At 36.9% G+C, this 13923-nt stretch overlaps 1 protein-coding gene across 2 annotated transcripts in view; it reads right to left on the minus strand.

Annotated features, from left to right (window-relative positions):
- The window catches only part of LOC129928450 (uncharacterized), a 33046-nt gene extending 19877 nt beyond the window's left edge, over nucleotides 1-13169 (minus strand). For both annotated transcript variants that reach the window (XM_056042923.1, XM_056042921.1), the window contains exons 1-2: nucleotides 12761-13169; nucleotides 3229-3303 (exon numbers count right to left, since the gene is read on the minus strand). In XM_056042923.1, the coding sequence (XP_055898898.1) occupies nucleotides 3229-3270 (42 nt within the window). In that variant the 5' untranslated portion in view covers nucleotides 3271-3303; nucleotides 12761-13169. The remainder of the gene's footprint in view (nucleotides 1-3228; nucleotides 3304-12760) is intronic.
- Between the last annotated feature and the right edge of the window lie 754 nt (nucleotides 13170-13923).

A 13923-nucleotide genomic window follows, 5' to 3' on the forward strand; every position in this document is an offset into this window, starting at 1 on the left:
TCTGAATCATTTAACAAAGCCTTCAAACCTTTCTTACCATCTTCATATATGTAGTGTCATGTAAAAAAGGATGTTAAATTAAAAGAACTTTTTGAGACAAAGGAATAGATGGCACTTTCACAACGGGCAATTTGATTAAAAATGAAATCATTAAAGACATTAAATTTGATAATTTAATGATACGTTTTCAGATTTGAAATACAGAGAAAAAAAAACACAGTGTAATTTACGTATGGTTGCATTGTTGCAAAATTGAAATATAGATTAATAGGTATAAATAAATAGCTAAAAAAAAAACTATAAATTATTAGTTTGGAACCCCTCAACTCAAGAAAACAAGAAACTGTTACAGACACAAAATAAGCAGTGAGATTCATAAAAACCGAATATTCACATTTGACTAGAGTAGCACCTTTAGTAAAATCACTAAATTTAGGAAGCCTGGAATGGGTTGCCCGAGCCAGTCAGGAAAACCAATGTCTGGGCAGAATTTAAGTAATGGGCTAATACGGACGCGTAGGACGTATTAATCTTCTTTTTTTTGAAGTAACGATGTATTATATAAGATAAGATAAAATTAAGGATGAGTGCAAAGTTTCACATGACTACACAAACCCTATGAGCTATATAGATAAATTGATTTTTAAACTGAATTTTAACATTTAATAGACACTCATTTTAAATTTGTTCAACAATCAAATAACGAAGGTAATTATACACTATATATGTATTGTAGTTCAACAATCAAATAACGAAGGTAATTATAAACTATATATGTATTGTAGTTCAACAATCAAATAACGAAGGTAATTATAAACTATATATGTATTGTAGTTCAACAATCAAATAACGAAGGTAATTATAAACTATATATGTATTGTAGTTCAACAATCAAATAACGAAGGTAATTATACACTGTATATGTATTGTAGTTCAACAAAACAAACGAAAAAAAACATTTTTTTAAAGGGGGATGCGGGGGGGGGTGACACCCTGAGCTGACCGCACCGGGTGACACCCACCCTAGTGACGCCACTGTTCATATGTATTCAATGAACTGATGGTTCTGAAGATATAGCTTTATCCTAGGTGTCACAAAGACCGCATCACGAATGGAGAGATTAGAAACAAGATTAATACAGCCATTGGACCCCACAATGACCGGCTAGTCACTGTCAAGAAAACGTAAGCACAAACTCTATGGCCACATCACAAGGTCCTCTGGGCTCTCAAAGACCTTCCTTTAGATAACAGTACCAGGAAGAAGATGAAGAGGAAGTCCGAGAAAGCGATAGGAAGACAGCCTACCTCAAAGAATTGACAGGCCTGTGAGTGAATAAAATTCTATCAAATGCAAGGGACAGAAAGGAATGGAGAAAGATGAATGACAGATACTGTGTGGTGCCCCAACGGTTCAACAGACAAAGAAATAGGAGAAAGTGACGGTGAAGTGAAATGTGAACCTGGCCTAACTGGCGTTATTGAAGGTGAAGTGAAATGTGAACCTGGCCTAACTGGCGTTATTGAAGGTGAAGTGAAATGTGAACCTGGCCTAACTGGCGTTATTGAGTGAGTTGTCTAATTGAACTGATAGTTTTGTAAAGGACTAACCTTTCATGATGTGTATTGTCTCAACAAACAAAACTTATACGTTTGGTTGGTTCATTAGTATGCGCAATGTGGTCACAGTCCACGTGTATAATAATTGTTTTTAAGTCAAGTTCCACTAGTATGCATATTAAATAGTTTTTTTCTCTTTAAAAATAAAAGTAAACTTTTTTTTTATATAAATATCGCAGTTTTTAGGAGTAAAACTACTTAATATAGTAATACAATTTAAAAATCTATAACTGTTGTTATTTAAAAAAAAACTAAACAGTCATCTCCCTTACAAAATAGTATCCCGTGTCTGTTACTATTAATAGTGAATAGTTGTAAAAATGGTGTAACTGCTTGCATAGTTGATTTAAAAAAAAAAATTCGATTTCAGAAAAGAAAAAAGTAGCCGTAGAATCAGAACTTTGAAAGGTCTAAAATATCAAAATGTCAGATTTTCCATACCTTTCCAGTTTACGAGATCTAAATGGGACGGACGGACGGACAGACAGTCAGACTACACAAAACTAATAGCGTCTATTCTTCTTTCGGGGGCCACTAAAAAATGCTTTTTTAAAAAAAAAGCTTATATTAAGCGTAGTTGTATCAAATAGTTCGGATCAGTCATGTAATTAAATTTGTAATAAATCTAGATTAGCAGTAATAAACCGTTTTTGTTTAGCGTAATTTCGTGTTTTAAGCTTTCTTAATACGCTATTATTCTATCACTAGTCTGGACCAGTTGGGAAAAAAAGGGGGGCTGGGTAAGAAGGGGCCCAAGCCCCCTCAAACATCCTCAAGCCAACACACTAACCACTGTGCCTCTGTGTTATCTATTTTTAGTTTCAAGCATTAAAGCTCCATCTATAAGGTATAAAGTGGGCTTATTCAATTTATACCAACACATAAATCAAGTACAATTTCTTCCCTTTGTTCGATACCAAACAAAATAATTAATTACCAAGTAATTAATTAATTAAGTAAGCAATTGTGTTTTTTTTTTTATTGATTCTCGTGTTGTCAGGTAAAAGAAATAAATAGACAAAATTTGAGCTTGATCCGAGATTGGGTGTGGGTGAAATAAGGTGTACACACTTTTTACCAGACAGAGTAAAAAGGTTTATACATTTATATGTAGACTCAATGAATATGACTTCTTTTGATATTAATAGTTCAACTTGGAAAGACCATAAGTATTTTCTGGATATAAACACAGTATCTATCTATCTATCTATCTATCTATCTATCTATCTATCTATCTATCTATCTATCTAACTATCTACAGAGGTAAGAGAGCAGATTTCTGCTCAATTGTTGTGCGCACTAGAACCTTTTTTTCGAAAACCAGTTCTAAGTATGGTATAGTAAAGTAAAGTAAAGTTCCCCTTTGCAATCTATACTATGGTATACGTACTTTAAAAAACGCTTTTTGAACATTTCATTTTAACAAGCTTTCTTACTTAAGACAAATTACAACCTTTGAAGACCTACCAGCACGATACATACCATGATGAAAAATGATGACCAATAAAGCGCTATCTGTTATCTTAATGTGACAGACAGACAGCACAAAACCAATAGTAACGTTTCCCTACGGATTAACTAAATAAGAAAATATTAAAATAAGATTACCAGTGAGCTTTGTCTGACGTAAGCCAGTGCGACAGACTTCATCTTGAGCGTCTTGGCGAGTCCATGTGGAATAGTCTGAAAAACAAAATATCGTCAGCAGCTGAAAAACACATACGTAAACCTGCAGCCGATAGAGATCTAGATTTAGGTCTAGTCTCATTTGTTCAACTTTGTCAAGGCTTAAGTTCTTAAGTTAAAGAAATTAAAACAGTCTAAAAGGCGAAGAGGTCGTTAGAAATGGTTCCTTCTAAAATACTTTTTCTTTAACTTGGAAACATTATCCTAATAAATATATCCATCGTGTCTAATACTTCCTCCGTATTGGTCCGTGGGCAAACATGTAATGTGTCATTTATTGTACAGAATTGTCTCAATCACGGGCAATAAGATTCTTTAATACGTTTTATAATGTTAAAAAGGTCAAATCTAAAATTACTTCTTTAAATACAAAGTTTATATCGATTGAAATGCATTAATTACTTTGAATCAATCATGTGATTAATTTCGTTAACATTGATAAATACTAATCAAGATGATCCTTAAAAACACAAGCTCAACAATGATTCATTTGTTTTCACCCACAAAAACTCATTCTAAACAAATTAATGTGCCCACATAGTACACAACATGTTATTCCCCCTTCCACGCCAATCTTTTTTTTTTTTTTTATCAAAGACTGTGTCTCATGTGACTTGTGATTAACTCTGAATCATTCAAAGCTCGTATTAACTCACTGTCAATGTGTGTACACTAGAAGAATACTGTGTTTCATATCTGACACATCAAAAGTTTCAAGAATGAAACACACTCTTTTAATGCTGCCCTTCTTTAGTTTTTCAGGAGATACCGTCAAATTATTACATCCTAGCCCAAACCCCCACTAGAACGGCGGGAAATGCGGCGTTCGAACCGGAGACCATCGAGACGAGATCTCAAAGCACATGCCACCCGACCAGGCTACTTACCATACTGTTGTCGTGTTACAACTGTAGCTATAAAAACATTACTTTAGCATTACACTAACATCATTGTTACATATTGAATGAGGTTGCTTGTAAGAGTACCCCAGCAGGGGCGGACTGGGAGTCAAAATCGGCCCGGGCATTTCTGTACATTCCGGCCCACAAGTTGTATGCCACATGGTGGGCGTCCAATCCTACCTGACCTCAAAATCAAAGTGTACATTTTAATAATGTATCGAAAGTAGTTGGTATATGAATAATTTATCAGATGGTTTTGAAACTATCTAATAAGCGCTCTTACTAAATGAATAAAGTATAACACTTGGAATGGGGAATCTCTTAATGTGAAAAGTTCTTGCTACCATATACATTAGCATTCACATTCAAAACATCTGAAGATCCCCCATTAACGAACATATTGTTTAGGATTCACTTTCACCCCTCGCCATTTTCTCAGACATACGAACTTTAATTTACAAATACAATTCTTCATTCTCCATTATTGTAACTGTCCATCCCACAAGGTCACGAGGGCGCGGTGGCTGAGTGGTTAAGCGCTTCTGCACCTGGGGTCCTGAATTTGGAATCTCGGTGAAGACTAGGATTTTGAATTTTGGGATTTTTAGGGCTCCCCTGGGTCCACCCAACTTTAACGGGTACCTGACTTTATTTGAGAAAGTAAAGGCTGTTGGTCATTGTGCTGGCCACATGACACCCTGCTCGTTAGCCATTTGCAAAAAAACAGATGATCTTAACATCTGATCTATAGATCGCAAGGTCCGAAAGAGAAATTTACTGTCATATACTACTTTCTCAATAACTTCGAAACCTTAAAGCTGGCTACACATATACACAACAGTACATATCCACTTGTTTTTAATATCCTTAAGTTCAGTAAAACAAATGCTGTCAAGATAATCGCATGTTCTAGCAAAGCCTCTTTGTATTTTGACTTAAGTCTATATCTTTGTCGTCTTGGCATTAGTGTTTCTTATGGCGTTAAGCCTGTTCATTCGTAAATGCTGTCATCATAAAGTTGGTGAAAGACAACAATCTAAATTAGACTAAGTAGAGGCCAGACGTAGATCTAGATTTAAATGTATTAAACAATTTGAACAAAATCTATAAATAATTAAGATATAGTTTATCTTCTTACTGCTTAGGGGGTGCAGATTTATTTTTTATCTAAACATTAAAAAGTGAATCATGCGAAAATCATAGTACACAATTATCCAGTAGTAAAGTTCCCCTTTCAGATCTTGTGGTCTATATGGCAAAAAAAGAATTCGTATGTGACTGGACATGTCCTCTATAGGAACGTTGTTGTTGATCCCTTTATTTCACACTTACGTCGATCTCTATAAGAAATAAATGCCTTAATTTTCTTGTTTGTCGTTTAGTGACGTCTAGAAGCACTATAGATAGACGAATGAAGGATATTTACGACCTTGCTTTACATTAGTATTAGACTTTAAAAGTGTAACGCATGTTGCTATTTAATCAACGCTCAAAGCATGGGCGTAGCCAGGGACCCCCCCCCCCCCTAAATGAAATTCCCCCCCCCCCCCGAGGAGGGGGAGACGGACTTATGTGAGAGATTTTTTGCTTTGATTTTCTTTATTTTAAGTAAGATTTATAATACTAAACCATCACTTGCCCCAGCGCAGCCAAAGGGGTTTTGAGTTTAAACCCCCTACCATGGGGTTTTGAGTAGGGGGTTTTGAGTTTGAAACCCCCTACCACGGGGGGGGGGGGGAAGACGGATTTTAGTGACATGTTTTTTTGCTTTGATTTTGTTAATTTTAGGTGAGATTTTAATACTAAACCATCACTTGCCCCAGCACAGCTAAAGGGGTTTTGAGTTTAAAACCACTACCAGGGGGTTTAGAGTTTAAAACCCCTACCAGGGGGTTTTGAGTTTGAAACCCCCTACCAGGGGTTTTCGCAGTTAAATCCCCCTCTTCTATAAAACAAAACACACAAAAAATGCACACGATAATCCCCAAATTCCAAGTGCACAGTTAAGGAAGATTTTACGAAAATTTACGATAGACCCCTCTTCAATATGAAAAAAAAAAGCAAATTATGCAATCAAAATGTTATGAGCTTAGCTAAATAAGTTTTGACTCAGTTTTAAGTTTAAACTCCCCTCCAGTGGAGTTTAAAGCTAAAAAATACATCTTCAATAAAAAAAAAGCAAATTTTACACTCTAAGCTCTAAGAGCGTAGCCATATGGGTTTTGAGTTTAAACCCCCCACCAGCGGGGTTTGAAGTTAAAAAATACATCATCAATGTAAAAAAAAAAAAAAAGCAAATTACGCACTCAAAATGCTATGAGCGTTGCCAAAAGGGGTTTCGAGTTCATATCCCCCATCACAAGGGTTTGAAGCTAAAAAATACCTCTTCAATATAAAAAAAAGCAAATTACACACTAAAATTATTTGAGCGTAGCCAATCGAATTGGGGGTTTTGAGTTTAAACTCCTTTCATCCAGATGGTTTTGAATTTAAAATCCCTCTACAGAGCGTTTTGAGGTGGAAAACCTCTATCTTCAATATTACTCTAAAGCAAACTACAGTTACCAAATTCTATGATCGTAGCTAAATTGGGGTTTTGAATTTTAAAACACTAAACAAAGTCCTGAGATTTTTAGTTTAAATCCTCTAACAGATGAACTTCATTTTTCGATATAAAATCTAAAGCAAACTACAGTCACCCAATTCCAATAGCATTTCTACCAGTGGCGGGGCTCCATTAATAAAGTGCAGTGAATAGTCATCTGCCGAAATTGAAAAACACTAAATGTGGCTCAATAAAGATGGCTAAGACAGATTTTAGGAGTTAGTTATTGAGATCGGGTCTAAATCAAGGAAATCCTATGCCGAACTGGGAGTCGACCCCTTAGTAAAATTGTGACAGAGCGTCGCATGAGGTTTGCGGGACATGTTCTCCGACAAAATAAATTACATATAATAAGAGTTGCGATGACATCCTAGTACAACTTGGCGCCACACATTCATGGAGGTCCTCGGAGCAGGTGGGAAGAGGCTTCAGAAATTACCAGTGACAGATTTTTTTGGAAACAGCTTGACGGCAAATGCACCGAACGACGCGGCAGGGTGTTAGTCAGTAAAAATAGCACATAAATTTTTGAAATAAGACTTTTTAATAGCAGGAAAATGCACTGTAGATACCTCAGAATATGCATTTTGTTGACATTCTATGCCAGAAATAGTGCTTGGCGGCGAGGCTCCGCTCCGCTCTAGGGTGGGCTCCTAGAGCTCCCCCAGAGCCCCTTGCTGGCAATGGCGGGGAGTCAACAATTTTTTCACTAACTCCAGGAAGAACCTATTCTAGGGCACAATAAACGTGTTCCAAAAGAATGAAGGGTTAGAATGTAATAAAGATTATGAACACACACACACATACATATATACACATTTTTTTTTCGCGAGTGGGGGGGGGCGGGGGGGGGGGAGAAAAAAATCCCCCCAACCCCCCCCCCCCGAAAAAAAATCCTGGCTACGCCCATGGCTCAAAGTGTTGCCTTTTAAGAGTATAATAATTTAAAAATTTACTGGTATTCATGGTGCCCTTTCGGTGGCCCTGTCGGCCCACTTGGGTACCGGCCCACCGGGCATTAGCCCGAATGCCCATATAGCCAGTCCGCCCCTGTACCCCAGGTTACATAAATAATAGGGATTGTTTCTAAAAGAGCACCCCATTCTACATCACAAAATTTTGATCACTTAATTTACCTATTAGCGGGTATAGCTAAAAATATTCAATTAGAATTATAGCTAGACTTAGGTATTTTAGATCAACGGATCAGTGTTAAATGTGTGCTGGCACGTTCGTCCAGTGACATATTGGCACCTACTTGTATTTCCTAGGTTATTAAGTATCACCTCTAGGTATACAATTAAACTAATGTATGTAAAACAAGACTTAAAGTCGCAAGTAAACATATATACAAAGTTTATTTACATGAGTAAAAAATGGATATAAATAAATGGCCATCAACTCACAGGCCTTCTGAACACAAAAATAAACAAAAGTTACACGTTCAAAAATAGTATAGCAAACCGCCCTTGTCCTATTTTACAACTCAATATACAATCTATTGTCACATTCTGGATATCACACATCACCGTAAAACAAAATGAAGGTCGCAGGCCTCAGGTCCAAACACAACCACTTTTGGCAACTGAGATCACAAGCATCAGGCTGACACTAGCCACGTTTAGCCAAAAAAAAAAACATAATGGTCATGATGAATTATAAGCTTCAGGAAACCTATGAGCCTACAAGTTTCATAGAATCCCACCTATAGACATCCGTTTGGTAAAGTCCATCTGATGATTCAATACAGGTTGAATCCCTCAGAAAAAGGTTAAAAAAAATATGTCACGTTCGGGAGTACCCCAGGATGCAGAACGTCAGAGTAAAAATATACTGCCTGGAAATCATTTGAGGCTATATCTACTAATTCATACATTATATAAAATCCAATAATGACTAAAGCTATACTTAGCCCAAAGATCTCCAGAGCAGGGCACACTTCTCCCGAGTACCCCAAGACACACGACCAGAAAAAAAAAATACAATTCACAACACAGGTCCAGTGGTCAGGCTGGTAACTCAGGAGCAAGTGGCAACTAAACACGGTCTACATCAGGCATGTCAAACACTGTGTTCATGCGGCCCCGACCACTTTGCATGCGGCCCGCTTGGCCACCTAAAAAATTATCAAACAAAAATGGTACATTGAATTGCGGAACTTTGCAGCCAGAATTCTTGCTATGTTGGAAAGCACTGATCTCTGTGAGCTTTTGTTTTCCATAATGAAAGTTACAGAAACACCTCATCGTTCGAGATGATCTCATCAAAATTTGTCATCAGTGATGAAAGTGTCACTGGCAAACACTCTTCAACCTGACATTAATAAACGTGTATCCCAGAAAAGATGTCAAGCATCAGGACAAAGAAAGTAACTTGTAAGGTATTCCATTATTTTTTGTATTCTATTGTATTGTTTCTATTTTAGATAGAACTAGTAGGCAGTTTTGGGACTGATTTTTGCTGCGGCCCCTCAGGTTATTCTAAGTTTTTTATGTGGCCGTTACACCTTGATGGGTTTGACATGCCTGGTCTACATGCCCTTATATAAGTTTCGTAAGGGGAATCACTCCTAACTATAATCAAGTAGACAAAAATAGTTATTTATTTCCCCATTATGTCACATCATACTAGCTCTACAGTAATCATAACTTTATTAATTTAGCAATAAATGTTAGTTTACTGTACTACAAATGTGAAATCAGTTCTTATACATAGTTCAGAGATTGAAAGAGTTAAAAATAGCAATACAGACAAGATCCATACCATAGACATCACATTCACCGACAAATAGGTGTTAGATGGCCGAAGAAAATCTGTGAAAAATAACCCATCCAACACCAATACAGCAATAAATCAAAAGACGAAAAATGGCACTGGACTGGACAGTGGACGTACCAGGTGAAGAACAACAGATAATATTGAAAGCCAGACTCAAACCAAAGCAAAACATGGAAGAGATCAGTAGAACAACAGATAATATTGAAAGCCAGACTCAAACCAAAGCAAACATGGAAGAGATCAGTAGAACAAGACGGCAGAATGGACATGAGCCCATTTGATGGGAATCGCCCAGAACAAAATACGATGGCGAAGTAGTTTTAAAGCCCTCTGCTTCACTAGGAGTCAAGGGATTAGGTCACGTAAGTCACTTAATCTAAAAATGCAAAGAGATCAGTCAACTGAATCTAATTAGATATCAATCATTAATCCAAAAAATAATACAACTTGTTAATCAACAAGGGGTAGTATTTTGACATTGAGGTGACATTGAACAAATGATGCCATTAGCTATTATAACAAAAACGTTTTTTTTTAAATATGTTGAATCAAAGTCAACACAAGATCAAACAACCTTTGAGGCTAGAAGTTCTAGATTGAACAGAAGATTGCACCAATATTATGAGATGGGAAACATACAATGTAAACTAAACAAAAGATCAAACAAATATTTTCGTAACTCTATACTAGTGTCAGTCCGTGCGGGGCGTGATCTTTAGAAATAAAAGCTGCCTTTGAATAAATCTATTTGCAATTAAATTAAATTGTCAGCTGCATTGACTGAACATTGTCCATGATAAGACACAAGAGCGAATTTTAAGTCTAAACGATGGCTTAGTCTGGTTTTGTGCCTTTAAAAGAAGTCATGGAGTTATAAATACTCGATGCTGTTTCAGTGGTCTCACTGGTATCAATATAAACATCTGGTATAAAAATCCCGGGTACGCTGTTCTGCCTCATCGTGGCACCTGGGTGGAAACGGCTACTTGAAAAGGTAGCTAGGTTAAATGAATGACGAAACATAACTCTTGCACGGGCGGGGTTGTAAAAAAGTCCCCACAAACCTGTCACACATCCATGCGCTGTTCCTCAAAGGGACCGTTACATAAATGGCGAGTCCCCCACGGCTAGCTTGGTACAACGAAGGAAAATGGCGGAGGCTCCCGGTGCCCTTGGCCTTCGGCCATGTGCAGCCAAGCATGCGTCGGGGGGCCAAAGGCATTGGAAACAGCAATGTTTTACATAGGCATTGACTCGGGTCTCTCTCAAACAGAACTGTGTTCTCACAGGTTTTTTTTTTTTTACTGTTTGGCGTCCAAACAGGTTTTTTTTCAAACTTAGGGCTCGAAGAGCCTTCGGCTCAGCCCTTGGACATCAACAAGGTATAAAAATAAAATTGCTTAATTAACTAGTAACTTGGCAGACATTGAGCTGTCGCAATAAGCCTTATTAAAGTTCCCCTTTCAGACCTTGTGGTCGTTAGGACAGATGATGTGAAGGTCATCTGTTTTTGTGGCCTACGGTTAACGTGGGTGTCATGTGGCCAGCACAATGACCAACCGCCTTAACTTTTCCACAACTAATGTCAGATAACCATTAGAGCTGGGTGGACTCAGAGGCGTCCGGAGATTAAAAATCCCAGTCTTCACCACGATTCAAACCCCGGACCCCGGTTCGGAAGCCAAGCACTTTACCGCTCAACCACCGCACCTCCTAATAAGCCTTATTACTTTAAGTCTAATCAATTTGTAATTTAAAACAAGAAAAACATACAAAATACTTTTAAAAAAACAAAGCTTATAGTTGATGTACTTGTATCAATTAGTTTGAATCAGTCATATAAATTTAATTTTGTAATAGATCTAGATTAACAATAAAAAATAATTTATAAAAATAATTAAAATAAAAAAGGGAACGACATGAATTCGAACTTGTGAGCCAAAGCTTTCTCAGCATTCTCAAGCCAACGTGGTAACCACGCTACTAGAGTTGAGTCTATGAAGATGAAAGATTGTAGAGTTATCTCTCTTGTTTCTAGTTCATGTTTGTGTTCGCTAAGTCTGAGATGGCAGCCTAAAATAAAGAGGACCAGCTTATACCACCTCTTCAGTCAAGTACTATTTCATTTCCTTGTTTGAGATACCAAACAAAGTAATTTATTACCAATAGTTAATTAACTAATTGTTGTTTTTTTTTAATTGATTCTTGTTTTGTCAGGTAAAAGAAATAATTGTGCGAAATTTCAGCTTGATCCGGATATTGGGTGTCGGAAGCCTAAGTGTACAAACTTTTGGCCAGACAGACAGACAGATACACAGACAGAGTGAGTTGATATAAGCTTTGCATAAAAACAGGTTTGAAAAACAGGCTGGTAACATTAGAACTGTGGCACATTTTGATCAACACTATTTAGTCAAGGCTGGATTCATTTAGTGGCATATCGAGAAGGGAAAAAACAACTTAATTATAAGTGTCATAGATAAAATACTGATCTCAATGTACATTTCTAAATTATGTGAATACAGAGAGGGAGAATGTAGTGGTCATGAGTTAGGTATGACCGGATGTAATGTATCAGTGATCGAGAGTTTAGTTATTGTGGAAACGATAGTAGTAGCAAAGATAAAAATGAAATGATTTGACAGAATTACGTTGTAACAAGTACAGCGATGTAGTAAGTTAGTGTCTAGTTAGTTATTTTATGAAGTCATGTAACACAGAAGTTAGTCTTTAATAAGTTGATGAAATAAGTTTGGTGACAGCCAAGTAGTGGACTTTGTGATATGACCAGGTTACAATGGAGCTAAAATATGTAGATAAAACAAACATGTGCCAGCACAGAAAATTAAATGACATTTAGTCTAATTTTTGGTGGCAGAGGTTAAATGAGCCAGGGATTCGAACCATTATTTGAGAGAGCAGGGCTAACACTTAGTATTCTAAGGGACCAGTCAGCCTTCAGTTTTTTAATGATGCCTGCTTATCAGTTTTTATGCAAAAAAAAAAAGAAAAAAAAGAAATATATGCTTCCATACCTGCAGTTGTAACTTATTACACAATTGCGGGAATAAGTTCGTTTGCAAAACCATCTATTTATGTAGTTCGATCCGAAACAAAATCTGTAATGTCCTAATTTATCTCTTTAATGTTGTACTTTGGTTGTACTTACCTTATCTATTTAGAAATATAAAGCATAACATTGTCTCGTATGCACTGAGCTATTCACCAGAATAAACATCAATTGATTGTGAATATTAAAAGTAGATTTTTAAATAGCAATATATGGAATAGCATCAGCATTCAAAAAAAGAGTCTATGAATTATTTCCAAATGTTTGAAGAACAGAACACAAAGAATCCAAATGAAAGTTAAAGCTCCTTCCTTGTTGCACTCCTTATGTCGAATGATATCGCTGGACGACGCACGAGATCGAACACTTTGAAAAACTCAACTTAGCATTGCCTTAGTCTCTGGTGGGTTACATAATTCCATTTGGACCATTGAATCCGTTCTCTCTTCCTTGATGGCTGTCGAATCTTCCATGGCTCGTCTCCAGCTACAGAACAGCCAACATCGTTTTCATTAAATGTGTGTGTCTGAGAGAGAGAGAGAGGCGGGGGAGGTAGGCTGGAGGGGGGGGGGGGTCCTCATGCAAACACACGCACTCACACGCACCCATTCTCACACAGAATTCAAACGGACAGAGAGACAGATCGATATGGGCAATAAACTTTGGCAGTGGTTCTTTAAAGATGACGGCATACCCCGTTGTTAAAGAAACAAACAGGAAACTTTGTGCCTGGGCGTCATTTTGTTTGATTGAGACGTCAAGTAGACATAAGTAATAACAAGAAATGAACGCTGGTTCTTCAATCTTCGAGTTTCTCAACAGCCAGCAGACAAGAGTGCAGTAAACTTTGACATTCATTGACCAATCATGACGAAATACCACAGAGTGAAATAAAAAAAGAATAAGAGAATTGAAATGTATTTTAGTTGCTGCTTAATCAGATACAAAGTTTGTTTTTTTTAGTTTAATCAGAAACGAGTGTATGTATTTGTAGATTTGTATTTCAGAAAAACAAAAAGAAGGTTTGTGTTGTGACAAAAAAGACAGGAATGAATAATTAGCTTGTTCTTTATACATCATGAATACACAATCCATCGGCTAGAGCGACTCGGACAATCTGGCTTGAAGAGTTAGGAAAGTTTTCAATGTGTTATTACATCTAAAGGATTTCGTTTTGTTGTGTGGCTATAGCCTGCAGTTGTTCAATGTTCTATGTTCAATGTTGTATGTTCAATGTTTTTATGTTCAATGTTCAATGTTCT

This window comes from Biomphalaria glabrata, chromosome 9 (genome assembly GCF_947242115.1).
Source record: "Biomphalaria glabrata chromosome 9, xgBioGlab47.1, whole genome shotgun sequence".
NCBI classification, from domain to species: Eukaryota; Metazoa; Mollusca; class Gastropoda; family Planorbidae; genus Biomphalaria; species Biomphalaria glabrata.